Raw genomic sequence first — 22635 nt, forward strand, 5'->3', positions numbered from 1 at the left:
GCTACCCCGCAGCCAAGCCAGGAGCGTTTGACCTCTCTCCTGATTGGCATCTCCCCCAAACTGAACAAGAAGCCCTTAAGAAATAGCTGAGAGATGCCAAAGCAGCTTTTCAAGCAGGGGACACTCTCAGCAGCATTTTCAGCATGCCCTTCTCTTGTCTTTGTAACTTACACTCCCTCCACACTGCTCTCTTCTCCCAGCACTAGAGATCAAAAATTTGAAAAGCAATTTGCTGGAGGTAAGAGATCAGAGAGGGCCCATGGGCCTAAAGTGGAGTGGTGCAGTGTGATGAAGGGCCCTTTGCCCTCTTGCTCATCTCCTCCTCACTTCCATCCTGCATGCCCATGTCCCTCCCTGCTGCAGCACACCTATTCCCACTGCCAAATACTGAGCCCCACTTTCTTCTTCTGCAATATCACTTCATGAGTGATACTGCAGGAGCCCAGATGGTCGCTCGAGGTGGCCCTGCAGGACTCTGCTGCCTTGATGGGCTGGGGAGAGGGGCCAGGAAACTGCCTGTGCTGGAGGCTCTTGGCAGCTCAGCTCCTACAGGCATGTCTGTGTGATGCAAAATAACTTGCCTGGGCAAAGCTGCCCTGGGCTGGGCAGAAGGGCTAGATCAGCAGCCTCACAGCACCCCTTTCTGTGTAATGGGTATGACCACAGAAACACCATGGATGACATAAAGTTTTCTGTGCTGAGAAAAGGGCAAATAGAGCAAATAAAGTAAGAGAAATGCCTGTGAGGGGAACAGGTAAACAGAGAGATGCTGTGGCAGAGGCTGTGGCACAATCTTACTCCCTGAAAGTTAGCCTCCTGCAGTCCCTGCCCCTGTCTTGGGGACGGGTTTTGGAGTGGATCTGCTGGCTCGCACTGGCTGCCCCTCATGCACAGGGCTGCCCTGCAGGGCTGGGGCTGGACACAATCCATCCTGCCAGGCCAGCTGCTGGATGCATCCTGCTCAGGGCAGCCCTGATGCTTTTTTTTCCCACCCCCAGATCCAGAACCCTTCCTGGATTGGCAACAATGGAGCTGCCTCCCCCGTGCCTGCCTGTGTCGTCCCCTGCGAGACGGTGCCCTCCTGCATGTCCCCCCATGCCCACCCCCACGCGGCCGGTGGTGTCTCCGAGTTCCTCGGCGTCTCCGGCCCTGGCAGCCACGTGGGACAGACTCACATGGGTGGCCTCTTTGGCACGGCTGGGATGAGCCCCAGCCTCAATGGCTACGAGCTGAACAGCGAGCCGGACCGCAAGACCTCCAGCATCGCTGCCCTGAGGATGAAAGCAAAGGAGCACAGCGCCGCTATCTCCTGGGCGACATGACAGGGCTGCAGCCCAGTGCCCGCCACACGGAGACAGCACATAGGGACAGCTGAACAAATCCATCCGCTCGGACTCCAGACAGCAGTTGCCTCCTCGGGGATCTGAATGCAGCACTTTTAGCTACCCTAGGCATATAAAGTACATATGTTAACGTTAAGTGGAGTGTTTCCAGCATGAATGTGGCAGCTCCCGGCTTCCTGGGATCAGGCAGGGAGAGGGAGGCTGTGGAGCAGCACCTCTTCCATCAAGACCTGGGATGAGATGCATCCCTCCTCACTGCCACCTCCCCAGCAACCTGGGCATTTTTTCTCACAGCTGTTTTTCCTGACACCAGATCTGCCTTTCCAAAGAGCAAGAGCCCACTGACTTTTCAGCAGCTTCTCCCATCCCACCACCCACCCACCCACACCCTCACACCCACACACATACTCTCTCTCACACACACATGTTCTGCCCTGGGCAGGGGACCGGATGGGAACTCTGGCACCAGCAAAGAGACACCTCTCATGCTGCTTACGTCATTTTAGCAGGAGCTATGACTTCCCACAGGTGAGCAGTAACAGGGCTGGGAAGATAACCAAAGCTAGAAAGAAGGCAACATTAGCCCATCTCCTTCTACCCAGCTCTCTCTCCATCTTGTAGTCTGAGATGAAGCACAGATTTCTAGAAGCCCACGAAGGGGATACCCTTCTACTCAATGTGCTATCATGCTGAGAGTCTGTGCCAGCCCTCTGGTGACCCAGACAGAGATGCATCCCAGCACTCAATATCTTCCCAAGCATGGCTCACTGCCCCAGGGATCGCCTGGGCTTTGCTTTGCCTGGCTGTGGTTTATGATGGGGCTCATGTGCATGGTGGGACAGCAAAAGGTTTCCTCCAGCTTTCACTGGGTCAGCAGTCACTAACCTCAATGTGGAGACGGTAGTTAAAGCAGGGAAGCAGAGTTGCTGTGTCAATCTACAGGTCCCCAAAAAGACTGCTCTGAGAAACAGCTCAAGTGCTAACACACAGCCACAGTGGCATGAGACCATCAAATTCCTCATATACCTTATCCGGGGATCAGATACATGCAATGACAAGCCCTCTCTCAGCCCTCCACTCCTGTGTCTTGCTGCACACAACAGCTGCAGGCATCTCTGCACAAGGGATGGCACAGGGAACAGGCTGGGAAGGGATCCAAAGGTGAATGAGGTGATACTGTCCAGTGTCCAGCCACCTTGGATCCTCTTCACCTTGCAGAGGAAGGAGGAGACACCAGAACTTGCCTGGTTTGTCTAAGCCAATATGCCTCCCCATTTTTCCCTCCCAGTGCTCTTACCTGCACAGCCCTGTTAAGTAAGATCTCCTTTGCAAGGCTAAACATTTTACAAAGTTTTTCAGTGCTAGGAATAATTTGGGAACATCCTTTTACCCCACTGAAATACTACCAAGGAGAAGCTGAAAGTCAGCTGAGCACTATCACGGCCACAGTGTGGCTACACAGGCTGAGCTTGAACTGGGGCAGCTGTCCTCAAGATTTGCAAGGGAACTGTAGGATATTACTCACATAAAAATTGGTGTATCACCCTGCCCTCTCTCCTCATGCATAGTGTTAGGGGATCTTGTAGTTCAAGGTCCAAGAATACGCAGTGGTCTTGGAAAAGACTTCAAATAAGCTACAACCAAATGTCAGGTTTCAGGTTAACAAGCTATACAAGTATTTCCACAGTGTCTAGACTGTCATTCACTACCTAAATGATACACCATTGCTAGATCAAAAGTAATACATTTATTGGAATATGAAAAGACCAGTAGTAGTCTCTTTTCTCTCCTCAGAAATGCTGAGGTGCCTTCTCTGATACGCACAGGGAGCCAGTATGCATTTAACCACACCATCTGTATGACCATGGTCTCTCCCATCCCAAGCAGCCAGGATTTACATCCTAACCTAAGCATTCAGCTGAGACGTTGGGCATGGTGGGTTGAATGCTAGAAGTGATGCTGATCACTGAATGGGGCAGGATCATGCTGACCAGCTGGAAGTGTACGCCGTCCCCACTGGGTGCCCCAGAAGCCACTGAGGTTCCCCACCACCCAGGGACCAGTGGCAGGAGGCGATTTCTCCATCAGATTTTGTGCAGGCAGCTGAGCGTGGTGTCGAGAGCATTTTCCCAGGTATACCAAAGAGCATGATGCTTCCCACAGTCAGCAGGCAATCTGTGAAGGGCCACTGCCCAAACAGCCCAGTACCATTACTGACTAGGCAAATTAGCAACTGGGAGAGCTAAGGAGAGGGTGATGGGGCAGGCAGGCATACTGGAATGGGTTTCGTATGGCCTACAAGTACCAAAGGCAGCTCCAGGAGAGGGCTGTAGTTATTCAAGAACATAGCTCATTCCCTACTGAAGTTAAAGGGTAGCTTTTCCTCCCAGACTTCCACAAGGCCAGGATTTCATCCAAGCTCTTTAATAGCCCAAAGGATTAAGTGCTGTATCCCTTTCTTGTTAGAGACTCCTGGCAGCAGACTTAGCATTTAGAGAGGCTTGGCCTCCACTTTCTCTCACCTTAAAATCCATGTGGAAAGCACATGTTGGACTCGCTCAGTCTAATTTAAATGCCACTGCACATGCCCAGCCCTCAGCCTGCCTGAAAGCATCACGAGGTGAGGGGGGATGTTGTGCCTTGGACCCCCCCACCGCAGGGCTCCCTTCTGCCCCCTGCCATGGGCAGCCCTGCTGCTCACCAGGCTCTGCCCCACCTCTCCAGGTGCTGCTGCTATTCTGGCGAGCAACCCTGTGGGTCGTGCTGGAAGGCGCACCCCTCACAGATCTCCAAAAGCGGTTTATTCTGTCAGTTTTTAAGCTACATACATCTGTATTTACACACATTTTTAAAATTTATTTCAAAGTATTTTTAAAACTAGCTGTTAAATTAACATGAAAAACTGTATAAATATATATATATACATACATACATATATATATATGTGTGTGTGTATCTTAACCTAGCCGGTCTGCAGCTGCTGCATTTCTTAAGGGTCACAGGGTCAGTGCTGTTCTTGCAATCTCCAGTTACCATGATGATACCATTTTAATTATTATTATTGTTATTTTAATACCTTTCAATTCTATTTATGACTTTCTTCTCTATTTATTTCTTATTTAGTATTTTACTCCTGTCCACACATTGAGACGCGATTCCCTGGTTTGGACTTGCCTTCAAAGCTGCAAGCTTTGTCCCCAGCCACCACCAAAATGTCTCACAAGCCCCAGCCACTCTGACACCTGCCATCCTCATAGTGGCATCCTCTGTGGATGCAGCCCAGCTAGCTGGACTCACCCATCTGCTTTCTCCATCCTCACGAAGGTAGCAAAGTATTTCTCCCAAGCAGTCCTGGCCCTGCCTATGCAGCAGGTACCATACGTGGAGGCTGGCTTATGTTGCCCATGGTTAGAAACTACCAGAGATGTCCCAGAGCTTTGAGACCAGGAGGATGGATGTAAATAGTGAGAGCAGCACGGGTTCCTAGCACTTGTTTAAAAGTGGTTGGGTACCACTCGCTGCCAAGTACTCAGAGGCTCTTCTTGCCTACAAGCAGTAGTTAATGCTTTGGTAGCAACTGCAAACCAGTGGTGAACCAGGTTTGGGCTTGCTGGGCCCTGCAGGGTCCAGACTCTAAGGGCTGCTGTGCCTGAACAAGCTCATGGAGAGGAGCGAGACAAGGGCCAGGTCAGCCCCCCAGCATGTTGCCTGTTGCCAGCAGTGCCGCCCACCTGTGCTCCTAGCGGGCTCTCCAGCCAGCAGCCAGGCTCCAGCTGCCTGCTCTTGAATATGCTACTCAGTTCAGGTCTCACTGCCCCAGCACCTACCAGGGTAGAGCTTATGGGGAAGAGTACCAAGACAGCAAGATGAAAAGAGAACCAACCTTGTTCTCCTCTAGAGCCTATGGCAGAGTGAGTTTACATCCCTGATGGAACACATCTGGCCTGAGCCGTGAGCGTGGGCAGGGTGTTAGGGAAAGGCCATGTGTAGCGACAGCGTGTCACACGTGAGGTCGCAGAGCTGCAACACACGTGGCTCCCACCTGCCCCATCAGCCATGGGCACACAGCACAACCCAGGCCAGGTATACTTGGTGTGCTGCAGAGCAGTGCTGCCCGCTGGTTTGCTCCAGTAATGGAGGTGTTTTGGGGTGGGGAGATGCATTTCCCTGATTCCCAGAGCACACTCAGACCGGGCAGCACGTTGTAAAACACTCTCCAAACAAACAAAGGCAAAAAGGTAGTTTCCTGGAAAAGGATTGAAAAAATAATCAAGCAGAGGCAGAGCCCTGTGTTTATTTTGCTACTCTGACTGACACAGCAAAAAGCAAACAGACCGAGGGAGAAATTAAACCCAAATGGGAAGGGAGTGAAATCAGATGGAAAGTCATTCAGTCCTTTGCAGCTTCCCGAAGGGAGCTGGGAAGAGGTGAGGGAGCGGCCTTGCACCCCTTAACTCTTTGCTGGTAACACAGTTCCCCACTCCCCCCACATAGCTAGGTAGGTAGGTAGAGCTAGGACTTTTATACTACTGATTTTGAAGGACAGTTTTCAATGTATAATAATATATCGGTTTAGGTGTGCAGTGTTTGAAAGAGAGACTGGGAGAAAGAAAGAAAACAAACCTCAATCAATATTATTGTTTTTTTGTTGTAAAATATTGTAACCTTGTATAAACGCAACCTTTTTTTTTTTTTTTTTTCTCTTTAGCTTACCAGCCTGGGGTAGGACATATTAAAAAAAATAAAAAAGTTTTCAAAAAGTCCAGGAAAAAAAAGAATTTAAAAAAATCATTAAAAATGTTGCCATGTGAAGTTTGTGCCATGCAATGTTATTGCCTATGCAACCATGTATTACCTGTTCATTACAGTGGAATATTAAAAAAGAACAAACAGTCTTGCAGCTTGATTATTTTTAACTTCTTTGAAATAAGTTATTGCACTTGCAGGTTTTTTTTTTTCTTTGGGGGGAGCTGGAGGGCTGGAATTTCCAGTCACCAATTTTTATTTTTCTAGGTTTTGAAAGAAGTGACATGATTGGGAAGGATCCTGCTTCCCAGCCACCCTGGCCAAGGGGGCACAAACTCTGTTGTTGTTGTTTTGGTTTGCAATAAACTCCTTCTCTTCTCTCCTCTGAACTGCAATCTGGATGGTTTGTTCCTGACTCATGACAGATGAAATGTGATCAGAGGGGCCTCCAAAATCTCACGTTAATTGAAGTTGGCAAAAAATACTAACAGTGCCCTTTTGAACTGCTGACGCAGAGCAGAATGGATTAGCCGGGGGTAGATTAACAACAGGTGGCAGCTCACGGGCTGCTGCCTCTGCCCGTACAAAGAGATGGTTAACAGCCAGCAACCAGGCACAGGAGCGTCCTGCCAGCCAGCTCCCTGCTAACGAGGGCCTCTCTGCCTCCAGGAGTGCATTTGGCATCTCCTGGCATCCTCATTAGACAGCACAGAGGGCACCCTGGCCACAGGGGAGAGGAGGATGGTCTCCTGTGCTTACTGTTCAGGAGCTGCTACTTCTAGCAGAGCTTAAGCCTCACAGGGCTCCTGCAGGTCTCACAGCCCTTCTCAAGCAGTCCTTAGTGAGGCAGCAGCTAATCACAGCTGACATGGGGAGAAGATGACTTGGCAACAGGATGCCACAGAACTGGGGACCCTCAGCCATGCGGATCCCCGTCCTATGGCACCACCCCTTTTACACAGCACAGTCATGCTTGGGGCACCACAGCACAAGGCAGCCTGAAGTCCAGAGAGGTAACACTTGGGGCTAGCAGTGGGGGGACTTTTCCTCCAAAAGTGCTCCTTTTTGCTACATTCCTGCAGGTTGTCACACCCCCTCCCTTCCCAGCTCCCCTTTAGTAGAGGCATCCAGAGGCATCCAAGCCTTACCCACCCTTTCCTCCACCTCGGCTCTGATGGCTTCCCCAGAGGTGCCTGCCTTCAGACAGACGCTGCTCACTGGGCTGCAGGACAGACTGAGCCCTCTGGGTTTCACTTCTCCCCACACTAAGGAGAGGGCTTGTCTCAGCCCCACCAGTTCCCAGTGCACACCTCTTGCCCTGCTGTGGAGAAAACTAGGTTCTGTGTGGGCCATTTCACTCCATAAATAAATTCAGCTGCAAACCTATTTCCTTCAGACTGCACAGACCCACCAGAACTGGGACCAGTAAGAGCTCAAGTTCCTGGACCCAGATGCTGAGTGGACTGGAAAGTGCCCTTCTTGTTCAGACAGAGTTGAGAAGGTGCCCAGCAGCTGCCAGCAACCCACCAAGACCCAAAGAGCCGCTCTGGCCTTTCCATCAGTTGGCCAGGAGCATCAGCTTGCATTAGATGGCGCATGGCTGTTTTCTATCTTGCTAAGAAATGGATAATGCAGGTGCTGTTGCAGGCTTATCCATTCCTCTCACTTACAGGAGAAAAATTCCTTCCCTCCCCAAGCACTCAAAGCCAGATTCTCCAGATGTTGGCAGAGTTCAGACTGTTGAGAGCCTAAAGTCAGTTTCAGTAACATCCTCCTTGTATGGGTTTACATCAGAAATTGCTCCTGACCTGAACGTTGCCAAAGAGCTAAAAAGTCTCCCTATAAACTCCAACTAGTGGCAGGACCCAGATTAGAAATGTGCATTCTTTTTTTGAAGCTGCACTTTCTTACTGGCATCACAGAAGTTGTTTAAAACACATGGAAAAATTTCTCTCTGGGAGATGTGGCTACAGCACCTAGGTTAATGTGTTCCTTCTCTGCTGGAGAATATGACTTTGAGGCAGGGCAAAGTTCGGGCACTTTAAATGAAAAACAATTTTTTATTCCTGTAAACTAAACAGATTTGCCTTTTTCTCTTCCTCTTTGTAAAAGCAGGTTATTAACCTTTAAACAGATGCATGTACTAAAATCTTCTCATTGGCAAGGAAGGTAACAGCCATGCAAGGTGCATCTACTTATGGCCAGCTGGAGCCCACATGTAAAGGTGTTGCATTTAATCTGAGACAAACAAGTGTTTATTATTTGTGAAAGGATCTTCCACTTTCTCTTGCTTTTCAGTTCGTAACTTAGTCATAGGACAAAGACAGATGCTCTGAGTTAGCTGTAGTCTTGCCGAATTCCTAGATCTCATTTTACAGTCCTTTCTGCTTCGAACCTTTCCCCCTGCTTATTTGTATGAAGTGTGGCAAAGTGGTTCTTGTTCCCATCAGTCCTCAGCTGAAGGCACCCAGCACTAACTGTGCCTAGCGTCCAGCTGAGACCTGGCCCTCCCTATCAAAGAGAGGTTTCTCAAAAGGACCTGTAAGTTTGCAAACAGCCAGAAAAGCAGGTGAGAAACAGTGATTTGCTTGAGTGTATGACACATGGAAAATCTCATGTAGGTCTCATATCTCAAGTTCTTCACACCTTCGTCTGTCTAATGGTCCATCTTTCACCTTTGTTCAGTCCCCTGCCAACTAAAAGTCAGGTTAAAAATCCGGTAGATTTGACTTAATAATGAGGCTGGTATTTTCTTAGTCACAAAAATCCCCCTTGCATAGAGTCTCGTACTGACCACTGCTGCAAGTTCATAGACCTAATGAAATCATGGCCAAATTGCACTGATCTCTGTCCCCAGTCAACTGCAGAGTTGTCATCTGGAGCAGAAACACTTCCTGTTTATGCAAGTAAACAGTCATTTAGCATGACTAAAGGAAATTTGAAAGAGAATTACTGGATCCTTTTCCAGACAAATGAAGACAGCAAACAGGCAACCGTGCAGGAAGGACCTTTGAGCAGCACTGTTTTCAGTCGGAAAACTCCCTGCATGCTGCTAACTCCAAGCCAGTCCACTTAATTGCCTCAATTGTCCCTGTTATCCTTTAATGGGAAACATAACTCACTTTCAAAGCAACCACAAGAAGCTGCAGACAGGGGAATCCTGAAGATCAGCAGAGGTGGGACTGCATTACAGACATTTCCATCAGGCTGAAATTACACAGAGTGCACCAGGAATGTCACTAAATGGCTTCAAGCCAGGGCCTGCTGAAACATGCTGATACTTAAAAGTCAAGGCTAACGGTCCTCTACCTTGGTAGTGAGCTACCCAGAAGTCCAAATAAACAACAGTTCAGACAAAAGTGTGGCTGTTCTGCTAAATCCCAGGTTCGGGATACTGGTGTTCAGGCCTTGGATATGCAAAAGCTTCTCTCAATTTCCTTACCTGCAGTTACAGGTACGAGGGACATCTTACCCACACAGGAGGACTGTGAAGCTCAATTTCTTGCACTTGGATACAGCAGTGGCAGGCCTCATAAAAAGAACTTACACCATCCTACATGCACTCCCAACAGCATGACATAAAACTTAAGGACCCATGACTCAGTGGTTACCAACACAGACTCTAGCTGATTTTTCTGCTAAGCTGAAATGACCACCTACTCATGGGATAACTTTCAGATCCTACAGAGTATTGTGTTCAGAGTTTTCTGACAATTTTTGACAGAAATTATTTTTTTACCAGCCTAGGACTTAAAATTAAAAGACAATATAGGTGGAGTACTTGCCCAGGATTTGCTCTGCTTTTCCCAACTCTTCAGGATCAGACCGAAGTTAGCAACTGGACCAATTGGATGCTCATTTTCTAGCATAAATTTAATCTAACACAAGTTTGCAAAACACTTTTTTCTTGGCTCAAGTACATGGACAAGACTATCCATGACTACAAGAACTACCCATAGTTTATATTTCAGTTTACAAATGCACTTGTTTTGCAGCAGTCCTAGTAAAATTTAAGTATGCAAGACTTCAAAAAGAAAAAAAAAATTCATACTCACTGTCTGGTCTCTGGCCAGGGCATTTAAAATCCATTTTCTCATCAGCACTGTCAATTTTTTTTTCTCCCCTATATCATGCTTTGACCCTGTTATGACAGCAGCTTCCATGTAAAAGGGCTGGACACAAGATTTATGCAGTACCTGCTAACCATTCCGAGATCTTTCCTGATCAAAAGATGCTCTATCTGTGAGAAGTACCCAAGGTATCAGACACTCATTATGGAGGGAATTCATGCCAAATCTTGGAGGTATCTTTAACATTAAAATTGCCCACCAAAATCCATTTTCATATGTCTCAGTATAGCATTTTTCTAGTGCTCAACACTAAATAATACAGCCTAAAAGTAAAATGAGTCAGAAGTACTAGGCATCTCTTAAATCCCTCTTCACAATTATTTTGATATCTATATCTCCAAGGCCCTTGAGTTTAAAAGGCCCTTGAGTTTAAAAGGCCCTTGAATTGATAATTAACAGGGGTGAACTTGTTGCCAGAGTAAAGCATATTTGAACTGCATTGGTGGAAGCACAATGGAGGGCCGGAGGTTCAAGAGCAGGATCTGGAGATAGCAGGAGAACGTAATTCAGAACATTAGGGCCTGAATTGACACATCCTCTAATAAGATAGTGGAGCTGTGAGGAAGGAAAGATTCAATGTGTTGTAGGGAGAGTTGGTGATGCCAAAAAGGTGATGCTGAAGGCTCACCATGACTGGCAGGGAAATACTGCAGCACATCTCCCCCTTGCTATGCTCAAGAAGCAAGGCATGCCGTGCACACACACTGCCCTTTTGCAGCATGCTCCACAGGGGCAGTGCTGCAGGCTTCTGGAAACAAAGAGCTGCCACTGCACTGGATCCCCCAATCTCAAGGAGTCAGCCAAAGCTCTCTTCTCAAAAACACAATTCTTTAACGTCTGCTGTATCTCTTTGCAAAAAAAAGAGAGGATCTGTTCCCTGTTTCTCCAAGATAAATGGTATTGTCAGATCTTGGCAGAAAATCTGGGTAACAACTACTCTCCCAAAAAAAGGTGACTGGGATGAATTCATGCAGAGCAACCTTCTGTTTCAGAGACAACCATCAAACTCCAGTTACAGGAAAGATAAAATATTGACAGATCTTGAAAAAGTGCATTGTGGATATTCAAGTTTAACACAGATTTATGTAGTAAAACAGCCTGTCACTGCAATTCTCCCTTCTAAATTCATTCATGTTTCCTTGTACCACTCCAGAAGTGAAATACAACAAACGCTCCTTGGATTTACTTTTTAATAGACAGTTATTAAGCTTTTTTGATATCATATATACAATGAAAAGTTAAAAATTATCTTAATTTAAAGATTGACAACAAACCCATTCCAAATCAGACGTACAGGTACATCTTACCTTTACAGATTTTCCATCAAGAACATCACAATCATAAATGCAGAGGTGAAGTAGGTAATTTTACTTTTTCTTTTACTGCCAATTACCCAATTTTTCTCCATGGCACAAAATAGAGATGATTTGCCATGGAAATGATCTAGCCCTATAAAAGGCCAAAGGACAAAACATGATTGTTAGGGGTCACTGGACATTTTGTGCAAGGGGAAACCACTCAGATGCTTTTGGATGCAGACACAAGGACCTGGTGCCTTTTTATTGACTTGAGACTATAGATCAGTTTAGCAGGGGTGGTTTGACTGCCCACATCTAAAAATATTCAACCATCTATTTCAAATCCTGTTTCTTTTAAGACTGTGCAAAACATAAACTTTTTACTGGCTTACTGAGAAAGACTCAAGAAATCACAGCAGCTTCACAATTCTGTAAGGAAGATGTTTTAACTCAGCTAAACTGCTAAGGCCTGCCAAGCTGAGATCAGCCCCAAAAGGACAGCCAAAACTGACTACTGCACTGTCACAGCTACTCTTTTAAAACAAACTTCTCAGGGGAAATATGCTGATATCTCCTGATGCTCAAGCACCAGGACATAAATCAACAGGTAGATTCAGTAAGAAAGTTCATGCGAATGAACCTGAGAGGCTGCGAAGGAGAAATAATGAGCAACAAACGTTCCTCTATCTTGCAATACCCACTGTGCAGACAGCAGTTGTCACTGCAACAGCTATCCCTCTTAGCTCCCCAATACCCTCTCCCATAGCAACTCAGGAATGAAACAAAGACTGCAGCAAAAAACATTTACTAGTAATTAAACATTCCCAGAGAGTCGGACAATACAGTTTACAGGCACATCCCAGGGAGGTTATGAAGTGAAGCATCCCCTCAGAGCTATTGTTCCAGTATGATTTTCATTCACAGCACATCCACTGCATTGGGCAATAAGATAAGTCTTAGTGGGGGTGAGACAAATAGGAGCAGATGTTTCCTGTTTCTAGCCTGACTTTCATTTGGTTTCTGTCATTGCTGCGTATCCAGCTTAAGAGAGGGGGTGAACCGTGATGTCTAACACTTGTCCTATTGTTTGGGGGTTGGCAAATCTGAGGAATAAGGTTGCTTGCAGTGTAACAGAAAAACAGCCCATCCAGTAGGATGTGTCTGTAAACCAGCAGCAACGGAGGTTTCAAAAGACAGTGAAATCACCCTTATCTAGTAACAAACATTATATCAGTGGAGGTAGAAAAGAGGGTCCTTCCTCAGCCCAACTTGGGATCCTCTTTAATATCCAAGGGCAAGAGTTGCAGTCCAGGCAACTTTCTAATTTTGTTGCATTTAGTTTTCACATTCATGTTAAATTCAGTATTGAGAAACAATTCAAATGCTCCTAAGAAATGTAAATCTTTTCCAAAAGCCTTCCTAAGCTGTGTTTCAGTGGCAGCCTGTGGCAATAGGTTCCTTAAATTACAAGTAAAGACACAACAGTTTTTCCAACAAAAGTAATTTACAGGAGTTTGTAAGTGTGCATTAATAGTGTCTCATACATACATATATACCTGCACATTGAAGATGTAACTGGGAATTTCTGTAAATTTAGGTGTTTTACAAATTAGTACAACACACTGCTTGATGAAGAGGATTCAGATGTGAAAAACTTACTTCATACCTCATCCCTATGGATGGCTACAAGTTAAAACTGTAAACTGATAATGAAAATAAAAAAATGAAGAAGACTAAAGATATACTTTTTTTCCTTTTTTAATAATACAACTAGTTTTGACAAAGAGTCAGAATGCCTTGCATGGATGCAGCGGAAAACCTGAAATTCACGCCGGAGGCACAGCAGTTGCAGTTATGTCCTGCAGGTCTCTGCTCTGAAGGAGCCTGTCCTCCCACCTACTGTGTGTCTCAATGTCCATAAAAATAATTTAAGTAACACAGAATGTTTTGCCCTTTAAACCATATGACCACAGACAAATTTTTGTTGGTGATGTAAAAAAATAAACATCGGTCTCACAATGCAAAAGAAAATGTTACATAGTTACTCAAGCCAAGAGTTAAAGCTAAAAAGGCAGAGGCCCACCAGCCCAGAGGAATAAGCTCCTCCCAAAAGAGAGAAGCTCTACACTGTAGACAGTTGCTTTGAATGGATGGATGCTTATTAACCAGAGAGCTGCAACATGTTTGACAGAAGAGGTGAGTCATGCCAGTCAGACCACAGAGAGCAAGATTCTGTTTTGTTCTTCCAGGTGCCTCCTGTTTGTGTTTGACATTTTTGGGAGAACCCATGAATAGACTCAATCCTCTGTGAGCAACAGAGAGCTGTTGTTCAGCTTTCCATTTATACCTTTGTGCAATGTAAGGGAAAGACAACATACCAGAACACAACATTAATTCCCATTTCCCTCAGATGCAACCCACTTTCTAGCGATTCTTGTCTTCAGGGCCTTACATTCCTTATAGCACCTTTTCAGCTGTCATTTTCATCACTCAGGTTTGTCTCACAGCTGCCTTTACAAACTGCCGATATTGGGAAAGCTCTTCAGCTTCTCAGGAAAGTCATCTTTGTACAGGACGGGGTCAGCACGGTGCTCCACCACTTTTAGAGGCATGGTCCCAAAGACAGAGGCAAACTTATTGATGCATTCAGATCTGGTGAAAGGGAAAGCAGTATAATTTAGAACCCCAACAACTGGGCTGGCTACCAGATCCCACACCAAAATCTTCCCTCTTGTGCTTGGAAATATTTCCTCCATGCTGTCTACTAATAAATAAAAAGAGAGCCTCACTGCAGAGAGAACTGAAAAGAAGCTGGTGTTCTTTGATTTATCCATTTAATCACAGAGACGAGCAAGGGGATGCTGGCAGCAGCACATGTGCACTTGGAGGTCAAAGCTTCCCTTCTCCCTCCCCCTAGAATTCCAGTCATTCTTAAAGCAATGTACATGCTGTAAACCAGAACAGATTAACTGCCAACATGTCTCTTAAAGGGCCACTGTTGGGTCTATTTGGTTTATAACAAAGGTTTTGCAAAAACCAATGCTTTGTGAAAACTGAGGTCTTTAAAAAAAAAAAAGTCTGGGTATTTTCAGGCTACTTCAGAAGCTCTATCTTTTCCCACAAAAATAAACACGCCTCAGAGAATAGGCAGAGTTGATTGTACTGTAGCTTAAAGGTGAAGCTGTCTTAATAATCTCAGGTGTCAGTAATGTGGGAGGGAACAGCCATGTGCTTCAAACAATCAAACAGATGTTTAACCTTACATTGCTCCTTTAACTCTTTCACTGAAAGGCACACTACCTGTGGAAGCAAGGCAGAGAAAACTTGGCTCATCTCACCCCAGCTAGTGCTCCTCTAACATTACTTGCCTACTATATAAAACAGCTTTTAAGAACTCCAGATACCAAGAATCATGACAACAGTTCCCTCCGCATAACCAAGGCAGCTACAAGAAAACAGGTCACGTTTCTTTTGCCATTTGAAAGTGAAAACAAAAAAGAAATGAGTACTTTGGCTCAGCTACAGAGACTGACGTGCTGCAGGCGCTCCCAGAGCAGGTCTCTTGCTCTCCAACCATGCACCCTCTCCTGACCCCTTTGGAGGGTTAGGGGGTCACTGTGGCTCCAGGATAATTTTCCTCATCAGACCTGGTCAATCACTGCAACTGAGTGTGACAGTTTTGTGATGGGGACTGCTCAACACTGCCCCAAACACTCTTTTGAAGTAGATGGGACAGCAAAACTAGTTTTCAAAATTAATTTCTCAGTCTACATAGTTGTTTCAAGCTATAATGGTTACACTTGAGGCCATTTTCTGGTCTGAGAAAAGTGTCCAAAAATTACTTCATATGGGATGATACTTGAATATACAGGTAAATATAGATGCTTCACTTTCTGCTACCTTCCCATCCTCTCATACCTCTTCCTACCTCACACCTTCCTACCTTCAGGTTCAAATTGTTGGGACCAGAAACAAAAGAAAAGGAATTCAGAGTGTAAGAGGAAACTCTGTACAGTAGGAAGCAATCTCTACACCTGTCATAAGCACTGTTTGCTCCAGGTTAGCACAGACCTGAAACAGCAAAGGAGCCATCAGTGAGGACTGAAGTGAAGACCCAGGTTGCTGTTCAACGTTTGCAATAACAAGGAGAACAGTTGAGAGAGATTTGGGCCCTGGGCACTGAGAGGTTACAGTAACATGGAGAGCAGGAACTGAGCGTTTTCTCCAGGAACATTAGGCAGTTTCTGTTGCCTCCAGGAGATGCACAATATGAGATACCTTAAACAAATCTGATTTTTAGGTAGGGTTAGACTTTTAAATCACGTGTTATCTCTGAGACATGTGGCTAACTAATCCATGATTGTGTGTACTAGAGAAGTCTCATGGCAGAAAAACCACAATCTTCGCAGGCAAGGAGGTAGGTGCACTGGAAGATGTGCATGTGAGAAGTTTGCACAGCTGCTGACCCTCACTGGTTTCTGGAATACAAGAATACTTCTAGTCTACTGGTTCAAATCCTGCCTTTGCCAGTAATGACTGAAAGACATTGTAATGTAACAGCTGCTTGGTGGCCGGTGTGAAATGAATTAGTTATCTCAGCCTGTTGCCTGGTAGGCAGGTGTCCACATCAGACCAGCCGTTGTCACAACCGGAACTAAGCAGCACCCTCAGGGCAAAAGACAAAACTAAATGGATAGCAGAGACAAAATTGACCTCTTCCCTCCAGAGGTTATACTCCCAAATCAAAGATGAGGTCTTGGAAAGTTTCAAGATGGAATCCCTCTACAGCCAAACTTGTTCTCATGGCAAATCCATTCAAGCGTACCAGTACAGTATCTTTAATGAACAAGAAACCATTTCATTGTTAAAGAAATGGAAAAAAATGAAAAATGGGAAAATTAGTATGTTCTAAACACTCTGGCTTAAACAAAAAAGTTAGTCCTCAGGAAACCAACATCAAATTCAAAGATCAGAAACAGGATATTTTCAAGGAAAGAAATATCATACAGAAGTCACAGAATCTGTTTGAAAGAAAGTAATCTCTTTCCAAAAATTTCATCTCATGCACTGAACTAAATCACCTGAATTCTGAAGCCTCTGCCACTTTTGGAAAATATAAACCATAAATGATATCTAGAACATTAAACACTGAAAGCTAGGTAGCAAAGAGAATGTAACATGTCATCTTAATATGGAGGGAAGGTGTTTTTCTTGGCTCTGTCAATAGTTTTGCAAATTCATACTAACAGAGGCATATTCGCTTCCAAGAATTATCCTTTTTGTTTTTCCCTGCTCTGCTGACACCATGCAGTTGTGCTCAGCTCAACAAGAAAATAAGATTATGTGAACTCAGAAATTGAGAGCCCTAATGCCCCTGGACGACTGGATGAACTTGGTGTTTGTTAAGGTCTCTCATAATCAGTTTCCTCACTGTTATAATCCAAATAACTTTTTGGCTGGGTAACTCTGTACCTTCAACCTTTGGCCAACTGTTACCTGGTTAGTTTGCCTCTTAAAGGAATGGCTTCCTGTTTTGACTCTTACATGTCCTAAATAAAACATTGCTGATAATGTTGCTGCAGAAGCAGCTCAGCCTTTTGCTGTATTTAATGCACAGGCAGTTGCCCTCCAGACTGCATTTTAGAGAGGTTTCCATTTTTGAGAGACAGATGCAAAGATGCTAAAGGCAGAAAGCTTGTTGCTACTTAAATAACACCTATAAATACAGGGATTGTGAGATCTTCCTACAGCTTCTTCTGTGACCTGATGTAAAAAGCTAACCTAGGCCAAGAAGGGGATTCTTGGTTCAAAGCTTTCTCCAGTATATGTATTTTAATGATGGAGTTCGATAACCTTGGGGACTAAAGTCTTTTATTTATCTGAGATAAATTACACAGCAGGAAGAATAGTAATGTTGGCTTTCCCATGATTCACTGTATTGCTAAAAAAAAAAAATCTCTTAATATGAGAAAAGAGTTCAACTGTACCATCTTTCCTTTGTTCCTGCCTGAAGGTGTCGAAAGGCCCAACAGAAGTACTTAGTTACATGTCTTTCCTGGCCAGATCTCCACAAACCTTGTGTTTGACTTCTCAAACCTTTTCCACTTACAAAACCATCAGGCAGTTGCTGGGTATCTCTCTGATACTTCTGAACCAGAATCCTCACACTAAATGTTGTGCATGTACATGACAACCCTGATAAAATGTTTGTTTCACAAACAGTAGTTTGATCCCTGGATATCTGGGCAAATAATTAGCTCAGACTACCTGCTTGCTATTTCTGAATGCTAAAACACAAGGAGTCAGGCCCTTTGGGAAGCTGCAAGTGAAGCTGATCATGGCTCTTTGCTTGGTACCTCAGATATTTTTCTTCATACCCAACACAGTAAAGTTATCAGTACGAAGTTATTCTTTTAGAATATGACAAGTATTCCCTTCTCTCCTGACCCTAAAAATAACTAGTGTGTGTACATATATATATACATACAAGAGTCTTACTGCTAATTAAGGAAAATTTGCTCTAGGAGTTATCATCATTTATTATCCACTTAAAATGAATATCTAGCTATATCTAGCTTAGAAGATTAAAAAAAAATAAACCCTTTCAGATTTTCAAATAACTCCCTTATATTGAAGATAGAGAATAAGCAGTTTCAGTATGATATCAAGGATTTTCAAAATGAAGACTGAATATACCCAAAGTGTGTCTCTGCAGATATTCTCCCGCACTCAGACTCTTTCTCAGTATGTACTTCTTTGGCTGGGCAAATAAAAGCATGTGGATTTGCAGTCAACCTAACATTTCCCACAACACAGTTTTCTCCACTTTTGGAAACTACAGAGAAGCAAAGTAACAGTTTAAACATGTTCTCAATAAACTGTCAATGACACTTTTCTCTGAGGATACAAGAACTGCTATAGACATGGAAACGTGACCTTTACCCTGCATCATAATGCATTTCGGAGCAAAAAGCACATTTTCATCTTCTGTTTTTATAGTGTTTACCTTAATGAGAACCTAGTTCATGACCAAAATTCCTGTGTTGTTGTAATGCTACTCGTATGATCACAGGAAAGCTGAACTGGCTTCAGGTAGTCCATCCTGTAAGCCAGTGCAGAATTGCCAGACACAGGGGGAAGCTCTTGTGCTTCCCCTTCAGCTAATGTTAAAGATCTACAGAACTTCTAGCCCCTTCCTTAAGTATTTTTCTGCAGAGTAACGTTTACAATCTTAATGGGATATGTTTTACTTCTGACTTGCCTACTCTTTTTTTAATTCAGCCTTATTAAAACCTATATAACACTTTACACTTGCGAGTTCTGCAGAGAAGGAGAGAAAAAAGCTCACTGTTAATATAATAACTAGTAAGATAACCATTTTATGCCTCTTGCTGCAAATCTGAAATGCTCTATTTTAAATGCAGGTCAGATTTTTTTTGTCACCTCTTAGAATCATAGAATCCTCAAGGTTGGAAGAGATCTTTAAGATTATCAAGTCCAACCATCTGTTTCTTCTGGTGGCCTCTTCTAGTATTATGCCCCTGCTTATTTACCCCATCAATTCTATGGATGCAAATATTTTTCCCAAAGTTTGCAGGAGAGATGCAAACGTCCAAGAAGCCTAAAGTGAAATGCTGTTGTTAGTCCTAGATCTCAGGTTAATGCCACCTAATAACTAGTATGTACATTTATTGTCAGATAGCCCATTTCAAACATCAGTGTTGAACAGCGTTGCAAAAGTGAAGAAATTGTCCCTTATTTCACACATTCAGAAGGCAACGCAGAGAGAAGTTTTGTGTCTTGGTCAAGGTTGGGAAGCCCCTTTGCTGTAAAGCAGGGATTGCAAACCTCATACTTACAAACTTTCAATATTTCAGTCTAAACAGTCACTGCCTTTCCAAATGTGTATCTCATTTCAAAACTGAATTCTCACAAAAATATAATAGTGTTGCCACTGTTAAAAAATGTGACATATAACTGTGCAGGCAAACGCCCTTCATTAGTGGAAGCAATGTGCTTCACAATCTTTGGAGGAGAGACAATGTACCAATATCACTTCAAATTATATTGCTGCTCTTTGGTAAGCTAGCAATTGTCTGGTTAAAAAAAAAAAAAGATCATACTTAGTACAGTTGATATTCCACAGTAAACGGAGATGTGGTATTACTGAAAGTACTGCCAAACCCCTGAATTTCATCTATGTATCTTAGAAGCTTTACAGAAAAGCTGCTAAAAATTGTGCCCTTTAAAGTCCCTTTTTGTAGCAATCCATTTTTCAGTGACACATCACTGATTGTAGGAATGACTTATGCTAAGAAAATCCATGCAACGTTCTTTCAAAATTAGTAATTTACAAAAACACAGTGAGCACTTTTGATCCTAATTTAATGAGACACAGGATAAGATTTTAGGGATCAGAACGAGGCAATCAGAGAAAGAGAGTGGTCACTCACCTTTCCACCATGTGCGTCTGGTCCAGTGATAACCCATCAATTGCTGTGCATTCTGGACATTTGAACTTCTTTCGTGGGGTCACCTGCAGAAAGGCATGCCAGATATTATCAAATATCAACAGAAGGGACATTAATCTCCTTGCACAGAGAGCAGCGCAATACCTCTGAACATGCCTGCAGTGTAAGCTGAGCTGTCTCAAAAAGCGGGGGGGGTATTAAAAAAAAAAAAGCCACTCCATTCAGCTCCATCTGGCCCAGCTGACTGCAAAATTCACAGGGGCCCAATAAAAACGGCTTGGAGGGCTTTTTCCTTCTGTAACTGAAAAGAAGTGGCGATGACAAGCTCCTTAATTCCTGTTTAATGACTGTTTTCTCACTGCCAAGGTCCCTGTATAAACACCATTTGTTCTTGCAGCCATAACAGCGATGAAATATAGCTTCCCATACTTCACCGTAACGTTAATCCAACAGACGCTCTTTTGCTCACTCCAGTTAATAGCTGACTGGCAAACTCTGCAAGACTCTCCCGAATCACACAGAGGTGCCAAATTACTCTGCTGTGCCCTCATACAGCTCAAAAACTTTTCTAGCGAAAACACACACTTTATCTTCTAAAGACTTTTCTAAGAAATGCAGCCACCAGTCCCGGTAAATGATGATGGACAGATGGGAAAATGGACCCTGCTAATTGAAGTAACGCCTGGTGGCCTCTAAATCTCATTCCAGGTTGACACACTTTGAAACGAATGTACAGAGTGAATGTCTAGACCTGAAAACGTGTCGAAACATGTCAGGAAATTAATTCAGGGATAAAAAGTTCATTTAAAGCTGATCTTGCAATTAACGTTCTTGCAATTAACATTCCTATAAATCAGCTGTTGTCAGGCCACGATAGAGAGAGCTGTGGACAGTTGGCAATTTCTTTCCTCTAGCACTCTCAAATAGTTAAAATATATGTATGTGGGCATGTACAGATACACACACGTATGTACAGCTGTCATTTAAATTATCTTTTTCATCCCTCATCTAGATGGCTAAAATAACCACTAGAAACAACTGGTAAAAACCAATTCTCTGTTCCCATTTAGCATAAAAGTTTTACTAAAAGGGCTCTTTTACCATGGAAACAGAACAAGACACCACACTGGGGGAAAATGAGAGAAAGGGGAAGATTAGGTAATATATTGAAGCTCACAAAATAAATTTATGTAAGTACTGTACATCACATTTTTAAATTCTGTAAAGCTAAACAGCAGAGAAGTCCCACCTTAATGACTGATTTGCCAGTGACATTCGCTACCAGAAAATTCATGGCAATATCTTCACAATTCATATGAGCATCCACCCAGTTCTTGATGTCTCCAGGCATTTTATAGGTGTAAAGATAGTTGAAATACTGCACGATAGAGGGAGAGAGAAAGAAGGTAATTTTAAATACAGATACAGTAACTGCAAGACTAAATACTTCAGTCACGGAACAGCAGGCAGCTAAGTGATACTGCTGTGATACTGCCTTCAGCCAAGGACTACCTCAGCAGATAGAAAATAAATTTTGGGTGCTGAATTGCATAATTATTCCTTTCCTGACCAGCACACAAGTTTCTTTATAATTAGTTTTCTTTTCTTAAACTGCTAGCTACAAAGCTACATTCACTGCAAAATTTGCTATGTACTTTCAGATCATGCAAACTGGCAAGAGTTCTGTAAGTTTATGAAGGTAAATAATGGTTATTTATACAGGGACAAATCAGTTGCTTTCAGAGCAACTGAATGAGATTTAGGGAAAGTTTTCAATCAGTTCTCTGATTGTTGTAAAAAACCATAATCATAGCACCACATAAAATTCATGGAACAATGGCAGACACACGTACAGCTCTTTTTAAAGGTTCACACTGTACATTAGTATAGTACAACTTGTGTATTACCTTGTGATAAAAGGCTGCCCCAGTGAGCACCATTGAGACTTCATTGGTCCATTCCGATTCGTATTTCCATTTGTTCATCTCATGGTCCCAAAGATGCAGGCGGCCTGGATATCCAACCAACCTGTCAGGGAACTCACGCCAAACCTGAAGAGAAAAAGATACGACACGCAACTAACCAAGCCTGCACAGAAAGCAAACGCAAATGTGTGAACGCAACACATCTGCTTTGGAAGGGTAGAGTTACAGTGGTGCAAAGATCACTTCAATTCTTCTAAGTCCAAATTCTTGGAATAAAAAGTTGCCTGGAAGAAGTACAAAAAAGCATAAGCTTGCTGTGGAAGGACCCTACAGCTCAAAGAAGCCGTGTCCCAGAGCAAAAGGCCACTAATGCAATACTAAAATAATTGTTACAGAGAAATACAAATGACTATTCAAAAAGATTTTAACCCTAACTAAAACCAAGCATGATTAAAATGAAACTTTTGATGTTAACTTCAGCAGATATGGCTACAACATAACTACTTTCACAGCTGGCTTTGGATCTAACCAACCTGCTTCCTTTGACAGGAACAGGCTTAAAAAAGGCTTATATTTTAATATTTCTGGTATTCTTTAGTGGGTGCTTGGCTGGAACTAGTGCTACATGGAAGGCCTCTTTGCCCTCGACTTGTTCCAGACAGCTGGATACAATCAAGATACCATCCTTGTCACTCCATACATTATTTTATAGCTGACTACAG

The 22635-nt window shown here is 43.7% G+C and overlaps 2 protein-coding genes across 4 annotated transcripts in view; one reads left to right on the forward strand and one right to left on the reverse strand.

The window, feature by feature from the left end:
* Positions 1–6235, forward strand: part of ALX4 (ALX homeobox 4) — a 45647-nt gene extending 39412 nt beyond the window's left edge. For 2 of the 3 annotated variants that reach the window (XM_050336641.1, XM_050336642.1), the window contains one exon: positions 999–6235. In XM_050336641.1, the coding sequence (XP_050192598.1) occupies positions 999–1322 (324 nt within the window). In that variant the 3' untranslated portion in view covers positions 1323–6235. The remainder of the gene's footprint in view (positions 1–998) is intronic. The other variant, XR_007631558.1, reaches the window with a different exon arrangement.
* Positions 6236–11395: 5160 nt separating this feature from the next.
* The window catches only part of EXT2 (exostosin glycosyltransferase 2), a 75011-nt gene continuing 63771 nt past the window's right edge, over positions 11396–22635 (reverse strand). Inside the window, exons 11-14 of the mRNA XM_050335916.1 lie at positions 21896–22039; positions 21238–21366; positions 19971–20053; positions 11396–14169 (exon numbers count right to left, since the gene is read on the reverse strand). Of these exons, the coding sequence (XP_050191873.1) occupies positions 14031–14169; positions 19971–20053; positions 21238–21366; positions 21896–22039 (495 nt within the window). The 3' untranslated portion in view covers positions 11396–14030. The remainder of the gene's footprint in view (positions 14170–19970; positions 20054–21237; positions 21367–21895; positions 22040–22635) is intronic.

This window comes from Myiozetetes cayanensis, unplaced genomic scaffold (assembly GCF_022539395.1).
Source record: "Myiozetetes cayanensis isolate MyiCay16 unplaced genomic scaffold, myiCay2020 scf6-25, whole genome shotgun sequence".
In the NCBI taxonomy this organism is placed as follows: Eukaryota; Metazoa; Chordata; class Aves; order Passeriformes; family Tyrannidae; genus Myiozetetes; species Myiozetetes cayanensis.